Source organism: Lytechinus variegatus, chromosome 18, assembly GCF_018143015.1.
Source record: "Lytechinus variegatus isolate NC3 chromosome 18, Lvar_3.0, whole genome shotgun sequence".
Classification (NCBI taxonomy): Eukaryota; Metazoa; Echinodermata; class Echinoidea; order Temnopleuroida; family Toxopneustidae; genus Lytechinus; species Lytechinus variegatus.
This window is the reverse complement of record NC_054757.1, coordinates 10,713,707-10,726,677: the sequence shown is the minus strand read 5'-3', so window position 1 is coordinate 10,726,677 and position 12,971 is coordinate 10,713,707. Positions and strand designations below refer to the sequence as shown.

The 12,971-nt window shown below is 36.5% G+C and overlaps 1 protein-coding gene across 1 annotated transcript; it reads right to left on the bottom strand.

Moving 5' to 3' along the window:
- Positions 1–165: 165 nt before the first annotated feature.
- LOC121432182 lies at positions 166–12,090 on the bottom strand (the record flags this gene model as incomplete). The annotated part of the gene is made up of 6 exons (XM_041630038.1): positions 166–4,741; positions 5,066–5,809; positions 7,223–8,548; positions 9,266–9,397; positions 10,057–10,248; positions 11,844–12,090. Coding segments are annotated over 6 exons (2,781 nt in total), but the record flags the coding sequence as incomplete, so codon positions are not given.
- Positions 12,091–12,971: the final 881 nt, after the last annotated feature.

The window sequence follows — 12,971 nt, the reverse complement described above, 5'->3', positions numbered from 1 at the left end:
GAATACAAAAAAGTGTTGCAAAAATATACACAAAACATATATGTGATTATGACCACTACACAGAGTCTGATCAAAATTATACACAAGTAATATTTGTACAGCCTGAACCAAATCAGAAAATCACAATATTTTCCATTAAAAAATTGCATAAGTTTTCATATAATAAAAGAGGCAGCTAGATTTACAGACAGGTAAAAAACACAACATCACCTTGTGCAGAATACATATGAAAATGGATATTCTCCTTGAATATCAAGTGATAAATAATGAGGGTACAATAGATTATTGCAGTAATCAAGAAAAATGTTGCTTTTGAAAGAGAAATGACAAGGAAGAATTATTGTGATCTCTTTGGCAGCAATTTTGCAGATCAATGCTTACTTGGATTTGAAGTTCTGACCAAGTTATTTTCTAATTTTTATACCAACACCAGCGGAGAAGGGTATTGATACCTTGGTATTGAACTGGTATGTTACATTGCCTTTGGTTGACAGATTTTGCGTTAAGGCAGTATGAAAGACATAAATGCAATTTATTTCAAAAGCACACCAATAAAACTACTACATGTATTTGGAAGAGAGAGTAGACAGAAAAATTGAAGTCCTGTGCAAAATTTCTAAATGAATGTTCATTTACTGGTAAAAAAAATTTTCATTTGCAATAAGACCTCAAAGTACATCTCAAAAATTTGACTTCATATATTCAAACTTGTGCACTAACAATAAAACCAGATAAATAACGTATCAAAAATCAAACACTTGATCTTTGCAATGGTGGTCAGCAATCACTGGGGCGAAAAATATTCATGTACTCTAATTAAAAGATGAAATATAATCTAAAAATATCTCCTTTGGCAGAAAAAAATCTTGAAATCAAAACTAAGGTGGCTTCTCTATAAGTGTAATAAAAAAGAAGAGCGAAGGAAAAGAGGAGATTGCAAAAGGGTATAGTGGAAGAAGCATTTTGATTATGAGCGATAGAAAGAAAGAAAATGGAGTGAAAGGAGATAAGAAGAGAAATATAGAATGATAGAGAGAAAATATATGAATAAATTTAAAACAACATTTTCATCCGAAATTGCGTGGAATATTACAATGACCTATGTAAAAACAGACATATTGAGGGTGTGAACAAGTATTGAGATATTTTTATCAAACTCTATTTGATAAAAAATGATGCTTTTCAGCATCCCTCCTTATTTTTCAAATGAAACATGTCATCAAAATGTTCCACAGAGTTGAAATGATATTCAAGATTGGCATAACCAGTTTAATGTATGAAATAGGCATTTAAATGGAGAAAGAAAAAGTTTAATATTAATTAAAAATCTTGATAGAATCATGATTTGTTTACATTTTGCATGATTGTAATTTAATCTTTATCACAAATTTATCTACTTTCCTCCAGTTTTTAAGGTTTCTTTGATAGAAAAATATAATTTTCTAATGACAATTGGCAATTGTGACAACTTACAAAACCACACTATAATCATGTATAAAAATAATGTCTCAGTAAATTATAACATTTCTGATTTTATACATAAAAAAGTTTTTCAAAAAATTGTTGGTGTGCATGCACTGTTTGGTAAGCAATCATGTAAATTTGAAAAATAAATAGTTCAATCGTTATATATCTCAGATACATTTAGCTTGCCATAAAAGTTTTCTTGTTCTATACACCAACTTATCAAGACAAAGTTCTCAATACAGGTTTAGAAGAAGAAATAATACCTTAATGGTTTACAAGTGATGCTATCACTCTTTTTCTTTTCTTATATGTGAAATCATCTTCAGTAGTATCACATGATATACATGAAGTTTCAAAAAAATCCACCTTAAGTCCTAAAACATCAACTTCACAAATTTGACTGCATAAATATTCAAATCTTACCATGTTTTTCACCTTTTTAAGAACTGCTGTATTGTAAAGTTTCACCTTTTGAGTCTTAAAAACTGTTGAAAGGTATTCGATTCCCATTAGTTCACATTCTAAATTGGCAGTGGGATTGATAACAAAATAACCATTAAACAAGCAAATTGGCAACTTCTTGTTGAACATTTGCCATAATCATACATATTGGTTTGCAAAGTATGAAAATGAATAGAAAATTAAAAACTGTTGCCAGTTTGAGGAGCAAAACAAATGAACTTTGACCTTATGAAATTTGATTACCTCTTTACATTTCAAATAATGTACAGAATGCTTTAATATGTCCAATCAAAATGTAATCAATCATCATGAAAATGGATTTACATAAAACACATGTCCTATGTTGAACTCTTATGCTATTAATGTAATTAAAAACGACTGAATACAAAGTTCTGGCAAGCTGGTAGCCACCTATATACAAATTCTCATGGATGAACAGGGTCTGATATGATGATTTAAGGTAAAATGATCTTTCAAAATTGAACACAATGTCAGGAATACTGAAAGCATGTATACACATTTCTTCACATGGCAGGTAGAGGGCGACATTTCATGTGTTGTGGGCAGCTACGTTAGCAAACATAAATACTCTACTTTTCTAGAGCTAGGATATTTTGCTATCAATGGACAGTACATTACGAAGAGAATGTAACAAACATATCACCTTAATCCTTGTTTGTATAGCATAGTATTCAGATTTAATAATCTTTACAGGCCACTCAAAAATTGTTCAGTAGATTTACATAAGAAGCATTGACTGCTGATGTTTGCTCCAAACAAAATTTTCGATTGAATTAGATTTTGTAATTCTCAATCCATAGAAATTGTAAGCAACCAGAAATTTTAATTGCTTTGTGAAAATCTTGTTATTGGTGTTGCCCTACAGGTATGACTGCAACATCAACATACTACAATCATCTAAAACTGGTTCTCAGACACCTCTAATAAATAATGGCTGTATAATATCATCAAATAACATATTGAATCAGAGATAGTGCTCATAATTATTCATATCTAACATCACTAAAAAAAAATGGAAGAATATATGTGAAGACCAATGTCTACATACATATTTGAAATACCAAGTTATGACAGTTCTTATGATTTCAGGGGCCTGTTGCAGAAAGAGTTGCAATCAATCGCAACTCTAAAAATCATGCGCAACTTGATTTTCAACCAATCCACAGCGCGCATTTGGGACTTGCGATTGATTTTTTGGCTTGCGTTTAAACGCATGTGAGAAGACACGGTCTCCAGTACAAACAATATAAAACAATGGCAGTGAGACAGGAAGGCATACCGTAGGTGCTCTTTCAGAACAGAATATTTCTACAGTGATCATAGATACTCTAGTTATCTTGTGACCATCAACAAAACTTGATGAATAATTCATAGAGGAAGGAAAGGAAAGTAGAAAGGGAAAAGAAGAAAGACATTTTCAAAACACAAATCTGACATGGATACCCCATTCATGAAATATTGAATGCTCTGGTGCAACAGGAGGCTGAAAAAGAGAGCTGAATGACAGAAATAATAAAAAAGAATGGAGGAAGGAATGACGACAGCCGATGGAAAGGAAAAGAGGAAAGGAAGTTTTCATAAAATAGAAAATAAGGGTTAAAATCCCAGTTAGTGTTGAAAACCTTGAAATCAAAAGTACACAAACTCACTGATGAAATATCTGCAATATGGAGCTGAAGACAGTACCAACATCATAAGTTGTCTGATAACGTCTTCTTGGCACAAATGGCTATGTATAACTTTAAGATAGCTGCATACCTCAGTGTCAACAGCTTATGATGCTTTAAGAAAGGTCTTTAAACGCACTTCCGGTAGTAACTTACAATCACATTTTTATGAAATATGCAAGGGTGATTCTGGGAGTGAAAAGGAACTTTGTTGATCACCGTTGAATAAAACTTGGTAAACTGAGAGAAATAGAACAAAGTTGATTTAAGAAATCTATATATGAATGACTTACACAAATTTCTTTCCTATACAGCTGTCAGTGGACATGTTGATTAAAATCCTGTGAATGATCCGAGTATAAATATGGCAATCTTTGTACCAATGTCATGCTGGAGCAGAGATTGCAGCGGAGATGAAGAGCACAGATCTAGAGGCACAACTTGGAATAATTTCTCAAAATCATGGCATATAGCAGGGCTCAGTCTTACTTATGGTAAAATTGAACCATAAAAATGGAATAATCCTTTAGAGATGTTTTCTGATGATACTAGGTTGATTTTTCATAGACGGTTTAAGAAGATGTCCTGATGAAATGTTTTGACTACCAACTGATTCCTTCGGAGATGTTTCCAGAAGACACCAGATCAGTCCTCAGAGGTGATTCCTAATGACACCGGATCAATCCTTAAGATTTTTCTGATGATACCGCATCATTTCTTCAGAGATACTTTCAGAAGATACTGGACCATTATTTCAGAGATGTTTTCAGAAGATACCAGATCATTCCTCAAGAGATGTTTTAAGAAGATACCAGATCATTCCTAAATAGGAATGTTTCCTACTGATACCAGATTAATCCTTTGGTAGTGTTTCCTGATAACACAAGATTAATCCAGATGTTTCCCAACAACACATGTATAATCTTTCAGAGATTTTCCGAGCATATCAGACGACTCCCACGACAACGTTTTTAGGGGATATCCTCAAGGAAGACTGTGTATTTGGTCTGGTTCATGAATACTTTCCTCACTGGATGCAGGTGTTAGAGGAGGTGTCCCTGAGGGACTGTTCACAGAACTAGGAGGCGACAGAGACAGAGGACCAGCAAACTTGTCCAGCTCATCTGTAAGAAAAATTATGAGACCTGTGTCATTTGGGAGCACCAAAATCTAAGATATTTCATTTAAAATGAAGCAGGATGCAAAGTATAAACTTCATTTAGAAATCATGCTTAGCAAAATGTTATAGTATGCAAACTTTTATTTAGGGTACTTGAGAGTAAAACAAATTATTTGTGAGTTTGTCATCGACATGCTGACTGGAGATATGATACATCATTACTTGGTTGCATGTCTACTAAACTTATCATTATTTTGTCGACTGAGTTTTCGTCAATGCACATCAGGTACATAAATATGTAGAAAAAGGAAAGGGTTGGTTGTATTACCTTTGAGTTCCTGAAAGTCATCAGGATGGAAGCTCATCGCACCGTTTGTAGGAGACGATGGAATTTCTTGGCTTTCATCTTTGAAGTCTTCAAGCTTGGTGTTGCCCAGACTCATAGACCGATGATCCAGAGACCCGTACTTATCCTTCCTTCTTCTCCTGGGCGGTGCACTGTTCAAGGAGATGTCTGATGTTCTGTGGCTGTTGCCTGGATCAGATCTCAAAGACCTCCTCTGTCGGGAATTCCTCAGGAGGCTCGGCCGCCGTCCTGCGAAACTTGGAGACCTTGAAGCCCGACGGCCAAACCCGCCAATGGTGGCTGACCTCCTCAACGTCTGGATTCTCATGTCTTCAGGATTGTGGATAGGACTTTGGGGGATGAATTCCATGACGGGACTGCAGGGTTCGGAGAAGGTTGGTGTTCCTGGGGACTGTAGCCTTGGTGAGGAGGGTGTCTGCCAAGATCTTGGCATGAGTGGCAAGGTTTGGGAGTGAGCCGTTTCCTCATCGGGAACACTCTTACTCCTTGTGTGCATAGATTTGAGTTTGTTATCATAAACAGGTTTCATGATGAGGTATCCATCATCTTGCTCATCGGGTAATTCCACCCATTCCGTGTCCCCTTCCTCTGTTGCAAAAGAAGGAACAGTATTGCACCTCTTTCTCGGAGGAAGGAAAGGAGGTCGGCCAGTGGGGCTTATAGGTGATTGTGGACCTTTAAGGAGTGGTTTACCACGCAAATGATCTGAAAAAAATAACAGTAAGAGAGGAATGTCACAATTCGGTTACACATTACACATATATTTTTAGAATAATTTCTATATTTGTAAATAAACCAGTGTAGGATTGAAATAACAGATCATTAAAACTTTGCACAAATAATAGGAGACAACCAAATAGGCAAATTTTTATTCCTCTAGTATTTTTTTAATCAAGTGCATTCTGTGGGTTCTAAAATATTGAATTATCTGGAAGTTGTAAAATACTACAATACTGTTGGACAACACCACACAATATCAAAACACATGAATCAGGGTTCCCAGCTTCTCAAGAGACAAAATTTCCTGATTTTTCCCTTATGAAGTATAAAAATTACCTGATAAATATCTAAACCATTTCCAGTTTTTGCAGTGAATTACACGTACTTTTAGTATAAAAACAATAATGTAAAACTAATTAGTACCACCATAACCAGTCATTTAATGGATGTTGTTTTGATATGCAACAAAGTATAACAGAGTCTGACTGACTACTGTGCTTTCGACTTTTGGGCAGATCAAAATTCCCTGAGTTTTCCTTGACTGGAAGAAAGTAAAATAATTTTCCTGATTTCCCTCATGGGCTGGGAACCCTGACAATGCAAGTGCCAAGTGTACACAAAAGGGCAAATATTATCCAATGCTATCAAATTTATAAAGCATGTGTGTTGGAATTATTTAGTAGGAATGTATGTTTCCTCTCCATTTTAGACAATTAATGAGGTGTAACTATGGAATCTGTTTGGCGCAACATTTCATGACATTGATATATCTAGCTCTTAATGGGTCGCAACGATCAAAGGAGATTCTCTTCTTTGTCTCCTGTGTTGTAAAGTTATTCAACCATATAATATTTCACATAGGGATAAGATAGCACAAAGAAGCATGGCAAGAGGAAAATGGATTGATGTGCAGAAACATATCCTGTGTTCAGTTATGGAGACTGAAAGAAGAGGAAGGGAACACAAAATAATAACAAAAGAATAATTAGGAAGAGACAATGATGGACAGTAGATAAGGTGAGGAAAGAAGAGAGGAGAGAAGAGGAGGAAGTGTAGGGGAGGAAGAGGAAAAGAAGGAGTAGGAGTTTGAGGAGGAGAAGATGGTGTGGAGAAGTAGAAGAGATGATAAAGAGGAGGAAACAAATAAAAAAACACAGAAATAAGAAAAAATAAAAAGAGAATTAAGAAAAAAAACATGAAAAGAGAAATGAAACAGCATGAAACAGAGGAGGATGAGGATGAAGAAAAGGAGATCAAGGAGAAAGAGAAGGTTTAGAATATGAACATGAATTCTTGTGCATGCATCTTATATTCTCCTTGAACTTATTTCCTACTTATTATGACCATCTTTGTTTTACCAGTACATACACAAACACATCCACACTGTCTTATGCATACCTGGTTTGGGTGGAATAGGAGGCACATTGTCCTGTTGAGATGACGGCATACTTGATAGTCCAGGAATACTTAGATTCTCATCATTAAAGTTTCCAGAAGACAGTAGCATCTCAATGGAAGGCAGACGCAAGTTCGCGGACTTGGGTGGAACGGGAGGCGGCTTTGACAGGAAGGGATCACGATCAAAGCTATTGTGTCTTGAGCTTGCTGCACTAGAATAATGAGAACTGTCATATTCTGATCCACTGGCAATATAAGATGAGGTCTCGCTATCCTGGGAGTTCCTTTTTAATCTCGCTATTGGACCTAGAGGTTTCACAAGAGTGGCATGGTCAAAGGGAATAGGAACTGGAATGTCCTCATCTTCTTGAAGCGATTTAAAGGATTCCCTGGCAGAGTCTAAACTTGGATACAATCCTACGTGGATACTAGTCTCCTTTAGCGAGGAGAAACTGGAGTTATATCGTTTCTGGATTGGAGGAGCTGGTGGAGGAGAAGAAGGCGGCGAGAAATTAAAGCTATCCAGGATATCGGAATTTGGCAAGGTCGGGAGCACTGGCTTGCTCCTTTTTGGTCTGTTAGAGGGAAGTGTGTTGGAGAGCTTTGTTGTGTTGGGACTTGGCAAGTTGACATACTCTCTTACATCAGGGGTCGCTGCAAGGTTCAGTTTGAATCTGTCCATGTTTATCAAATACTGGATTCGACTTTGGCTTCCAGACATACCCCCTCCTCCTCCTGCACCACGGTGACTACTACTATGACACGGGGCATGAGTCTCTTGGCTGCTTTCAAGGTGTCTTTGATGTAGACAGGGACTCCCACTGTCCACATCTTCATGAATCGATGATCGATAATGATCAAAGGAAGCCATAACCTCATATTCCTGCTCCCTGATGGGAGTGTTCTTCTGCGGACAAAGCAACATCTCCTGCTCAAAACCAGCTTCCTCTATCATCAGATTACTTCTAGAGTTGTCCTCTGTTCTACTACGAGAGCTTCCTTCTGTCCTAGCCACACTGGTCCATGACTGGCTCTCTCTTATTCCCAAATCTGTCAATTCAATCACATCGTTACCTAAAGCTACATGGGAACTGGATACCCCCGAATCTGAATGTAATTGCGTATTCCTATTCAGGTCTGCACCGGCCATAAGTGCATCTCCTTCTTGTGGTTCTTCATTTTCATTACTTTCCACCGTTCTTTCCAAAATTCGTTCAAGTGTTCTTTCATGACCTCCACTTTGATCCTGTCCAAGGTCTTTGGTGTTTTCATTGAGTAACCTTTGCCTTTCAGCTGCCAATGTGCCTTGCTCTTCATCACGAATTGCTGAAGATCAAAAAAAGGAGAGAAACAGAACAAAAATGTTCATACCTTTTTAATATAATTTTCATAAAATGTCAGAATGAGACAAAACATGAATAGATGAAAAATGGGATAAAAGGAAATGACAAGCTTGCACCTCTTTTCAGGGGTGCACTCAAAGGCATTTCTTGTATTGTGAAAATAGGTTAATAGTGCCATGAGATTCCTACAGCAGAATTAGTTTAAAATGCCTTGAGGCTATACAAGTGCACCTCTAAAATAGCTGATAAACTACAAATCGGAAAATTGTTTATAAACAACAATCTAACCCCTTTCATTTGAACAGGAATCACAAGCTTTCAAAACATTCTGAAAGAATACTGAAAGCATAAGGCTCTTCAATGGTTATAAATCTGTTGAAAGACATATATATATATATAGAAAGAGAGAGATATCTTTGTAAAATATGAGGTGGAGCCTGATCTAGAGGACAAATAACCAGATGGTTAAAACCAAGATAATACATCAACATTATAAGAAAGAAGCATCTATCAAACTTGTCAAGACTTCTGTCAAAAAACAGCATACCAGTGTCTCATTTCAAGCTAAGTCTGCTTACTGGAATCCATACCGTGAAGAAGAAATGTGGAAAATAAAATAGTCATGAGTTTTCTAATGGACTAAAAACAGAAAAGATGATGGTGTTGAGTTTGAATTTCAAAAGAGGGAATTTCGCTGTACCTGGATTAGTTTCAGAATGAGTAGACCATCGGCTTGGCAAGTGTTTAAGCGTGGCAGCATCGAAATGATTCTTGATGCTCTCAGGGTTGTCAAGGAGAAGAAGATAGTTGCTGCTCTTTGCAGAATGCAGGACTAACAAAGAAAAAACAAAGTAAAAATTAGTAGTTGAATGCATAATCTCATTTAACAATACAAGTACGCATTGTTTTATGATCTACAAATAACAATCAGATAGTTACAATTAGCAAACTAGATGTTAAAAGCCTTGTACAAGTTTAAAACTATGTCATGAATTCCTTACTATCAAATGCAATTCAATTAAAAATAATTTATAATAATTAAATAATTTATAATAACACCCTTTATAACATATACATGTATTTAGAAATGAACGAGTATCCATGTGAATGATTAACAATACACTAGAAATGTACATATGTACATGTATTTATAAAGGGATACACAATTTTTGACACATTTGATCAACAGCTTCTATATTTTCCCCTCCCTTTTACTAACAAATCAGTCGGTGAAAAGACTATGTACCAATGGAATTTATACTTCAAGAGGATAACCAATATGCTATCTTAAAACTGAAAAAAAAATTAAAGAATGCCTCCATCACACAAAATATGCAAAAACAACTTTAAGATTAGAAGAAAATAATCAATAAAAACTGCAGTATTCCACAAAAATCACATACATCTTTAGCGAAATGAAAATGAACTTGTAGATCATTCTATCCTACGGAAAAAAAATAGTGTATCAACAAAATCTAATAAATCACTCACCTTTAACTGAGAAAGCGAATCCCCCTTCAAAGCTACCATAGCGAATGACATGTCTGAGATTCCAGGCACAGACGAGTCTGGTAGGGGTTTCTGGTGTGATGGCAAAGTGGTTATTGTAGAAGTAGAAAGTTGCTCGGCCAGAGGGCAACTTGCCCTTGGTGGGAATGGATACCCTGATTCTAAATTCAACAGCTGAAGAGAAAACATCCGATGAAAATTAGTTTGATAATTGAACAGATTGTATTAAAGACTTTCATGATAGCAAATATTAAGCAGGAAATACATTATGGTAAATGAATATAGTTTGAGGATAGCTCAAGGGTAACGGTGAATTGATAAATAATTGATGATATCTGATCTCATAAGAATGTATTTTTTATAACAGTTCACTGCAATGATTAAGATAATGGTGGTGATGGTGATAGTGGTGATGATGATGGTGATGACGAATGTAATGATGGTGATCATGATGAGAATGATGATGATGAAGATGATGATGATGGAGATAATGATGATGTTGATTATGATGTTGACGATGATGGTGGTGGTGGCGGTGGCAGGCACCATAGTACAAGGAGGGAGGGGTGGAGAGCAAAAGGGGAGAGTTCAGGGAGATGGAAAGTGTGTGTGTGCGTGTGTGTGTATGAGAGAGAGGGAGAGAAAAGAGAGGGAGATCAAGAGAGAGAGAGGGGGGGGGGGGGGAGAGAAGGAAGGGGGAGGCTGGTGATAAAGGAGCTTTACAGATGGATAAGAGATTATGCATCAAAGAGGTGTACCAAAGGTAGAAATGAGGGAAAGTGATGAGAAATGTGATGAAAACAAGTGCAATGGAGAGACACGCATGGAGGAATACAGCAATCTCAAGCAAGTTCTGCACAGCCATGAATCATCTAAAAGCAGAATGGAATAGGGGCTCAAGATTGATCGGCTAATGCAATGAGGAAGAAAGACAAAAGACAATAGAACTGGGAAAAGAGGATAGAATCTGGAAAACGGTGATATCATGAAAAGACGCCAAAGGAATGTTGCTATATTTCCAAGATAAAAAATAAAGGGAACATTTAAACTGAACAAAGATAAAAAATATTCCTTACAAGAATGAAAATACTGACTCAGTAAAGGTGGTGAGGACTGTGGTGTTTGAGGGATTGATGGTGAGGAGAAGGAAGAAGGAGATGAAGAGGAAGAGGAATATGATTATGATAGAGGTGGTGATGAAGAAGATGAAGACAGAGAAGAATAAATGACAATGATGGTGAAATTGATGATGTTGTAGATGAAGATAATGAAGACAATGATGATGATGACAAAGAAAATGATGATGGATAATGACCATGACATTGATGATGATGATGGCAACATTGACAATGCACAACAGGGCCGTCTGCACCATCCCGAGTTTTCAAATTAGCGCGCTATTTGTGATCCGGCAAATTATCCCGATCTGAAGAATCTCTAGATTATTTGCAATGGAGACGCAATTGCGCTAGTTCGTAGGATTAATCTTGAGATTGCAATCCCAAATCAACTAGGGATTATTTGCACAATAGCGTGCTATTTCACAAACTATCGCGCTAATTCGTAGGTGCAGAATCGGCATTATTTATTCACAGCGTCAGACCATAATGCATCGATGCTTCGCTCGAGCAGGAATTGCTCTTCTTGCGATGGTGGAGACGGTGTTTTTTCAATCTCGAGATTAATCGCGAAGCGGGCCGATCGGTCTAAGATCTCAAGATTGGGCAAACTCAGGAAGGTTCAGCACTGCCTAATATGTTAGTACTTACCAGAAGGTAATGTATTCTTAATCTTGTGGTACCAATCCAACAACCTCTCGTGGGTTTCAAACGATAGCAAGATGACGGCTTGAGACAGGACAATAGTTAAAACATGAATGTTCTTTGGGTATCTGTAACAATACTCCAGACCACAATAGTTGGTAGCCGAGACGCAAACCTGCTCACGACCCAGCTCCTTGTTGTTTAACAATGCATTCTGATCCTTGTAGAACTTCAGAATGACCTCAGCTGTTGATTAAAAGACACAGGAAATAGATTTCAATGAGTAATTCTTATTCAAGAATAGGTTCAGCTATTAGCATAAATACAGGAAATATGAGATATCAACAGTTTTTATCATTGTTGATTGATTGCTTGGATGGTTTATGAAAATACTGGGAATACCTGCAAAAAGAAGAATGACATCCAGTTCTTACTAATATATAAAATATCAAATATACCAGAATCAGGATGCTACATAAGCACTTGCCCCGATTGCCCAGGGCAAGTAAAAGTTAGAGTTTGGCAAGTGTTTTGAAGTAAAGACCAAATCTACCTGCCCGAATATGGCAAGCAAAATTCTCACAGTATAATGACCAAAATCAGGGTGGATATGATATGATATTGACCCTAATTTTGGTCATGGCAGGTAAGATAAAATCACTTTGGAAAAGGAAATGCAATAACAAGGTGGATCAGTTCATGTCAAAAGAGAGAAAAACTTCAGTAGTTTATAAAACCGCAAAACTTTCCTTTGAAGAAGTAAAACTTTTTTTCCAAGGTTTTTTTTCGGGCAAGTGAATTAGATTTTTGGGCAGGTATCTTCCAAATACTTAAAAATTTGCTTGCCCGACCAGGCAAGTGCTTCTAAAAAGTTATGTAGCACCCTGCAGAACATATGCTAATGACATAAATTATTCCAAGATGGAGTAGAAATAGGACTCTGAAAATGAGAAATTCCTTCCATTGACAAAATGATTTGTTTATTTATGTAATGCATGTATTAACTAATGCTGTTGGTATGTTATTTGATAATATGCTAGCACTTGTTTATTTGTATTGAGACAATGAGATACATTTACTTCACAGGCTCTACACAAAAGGATCAATAATTATCTCTCCAACTGCATGTCAACG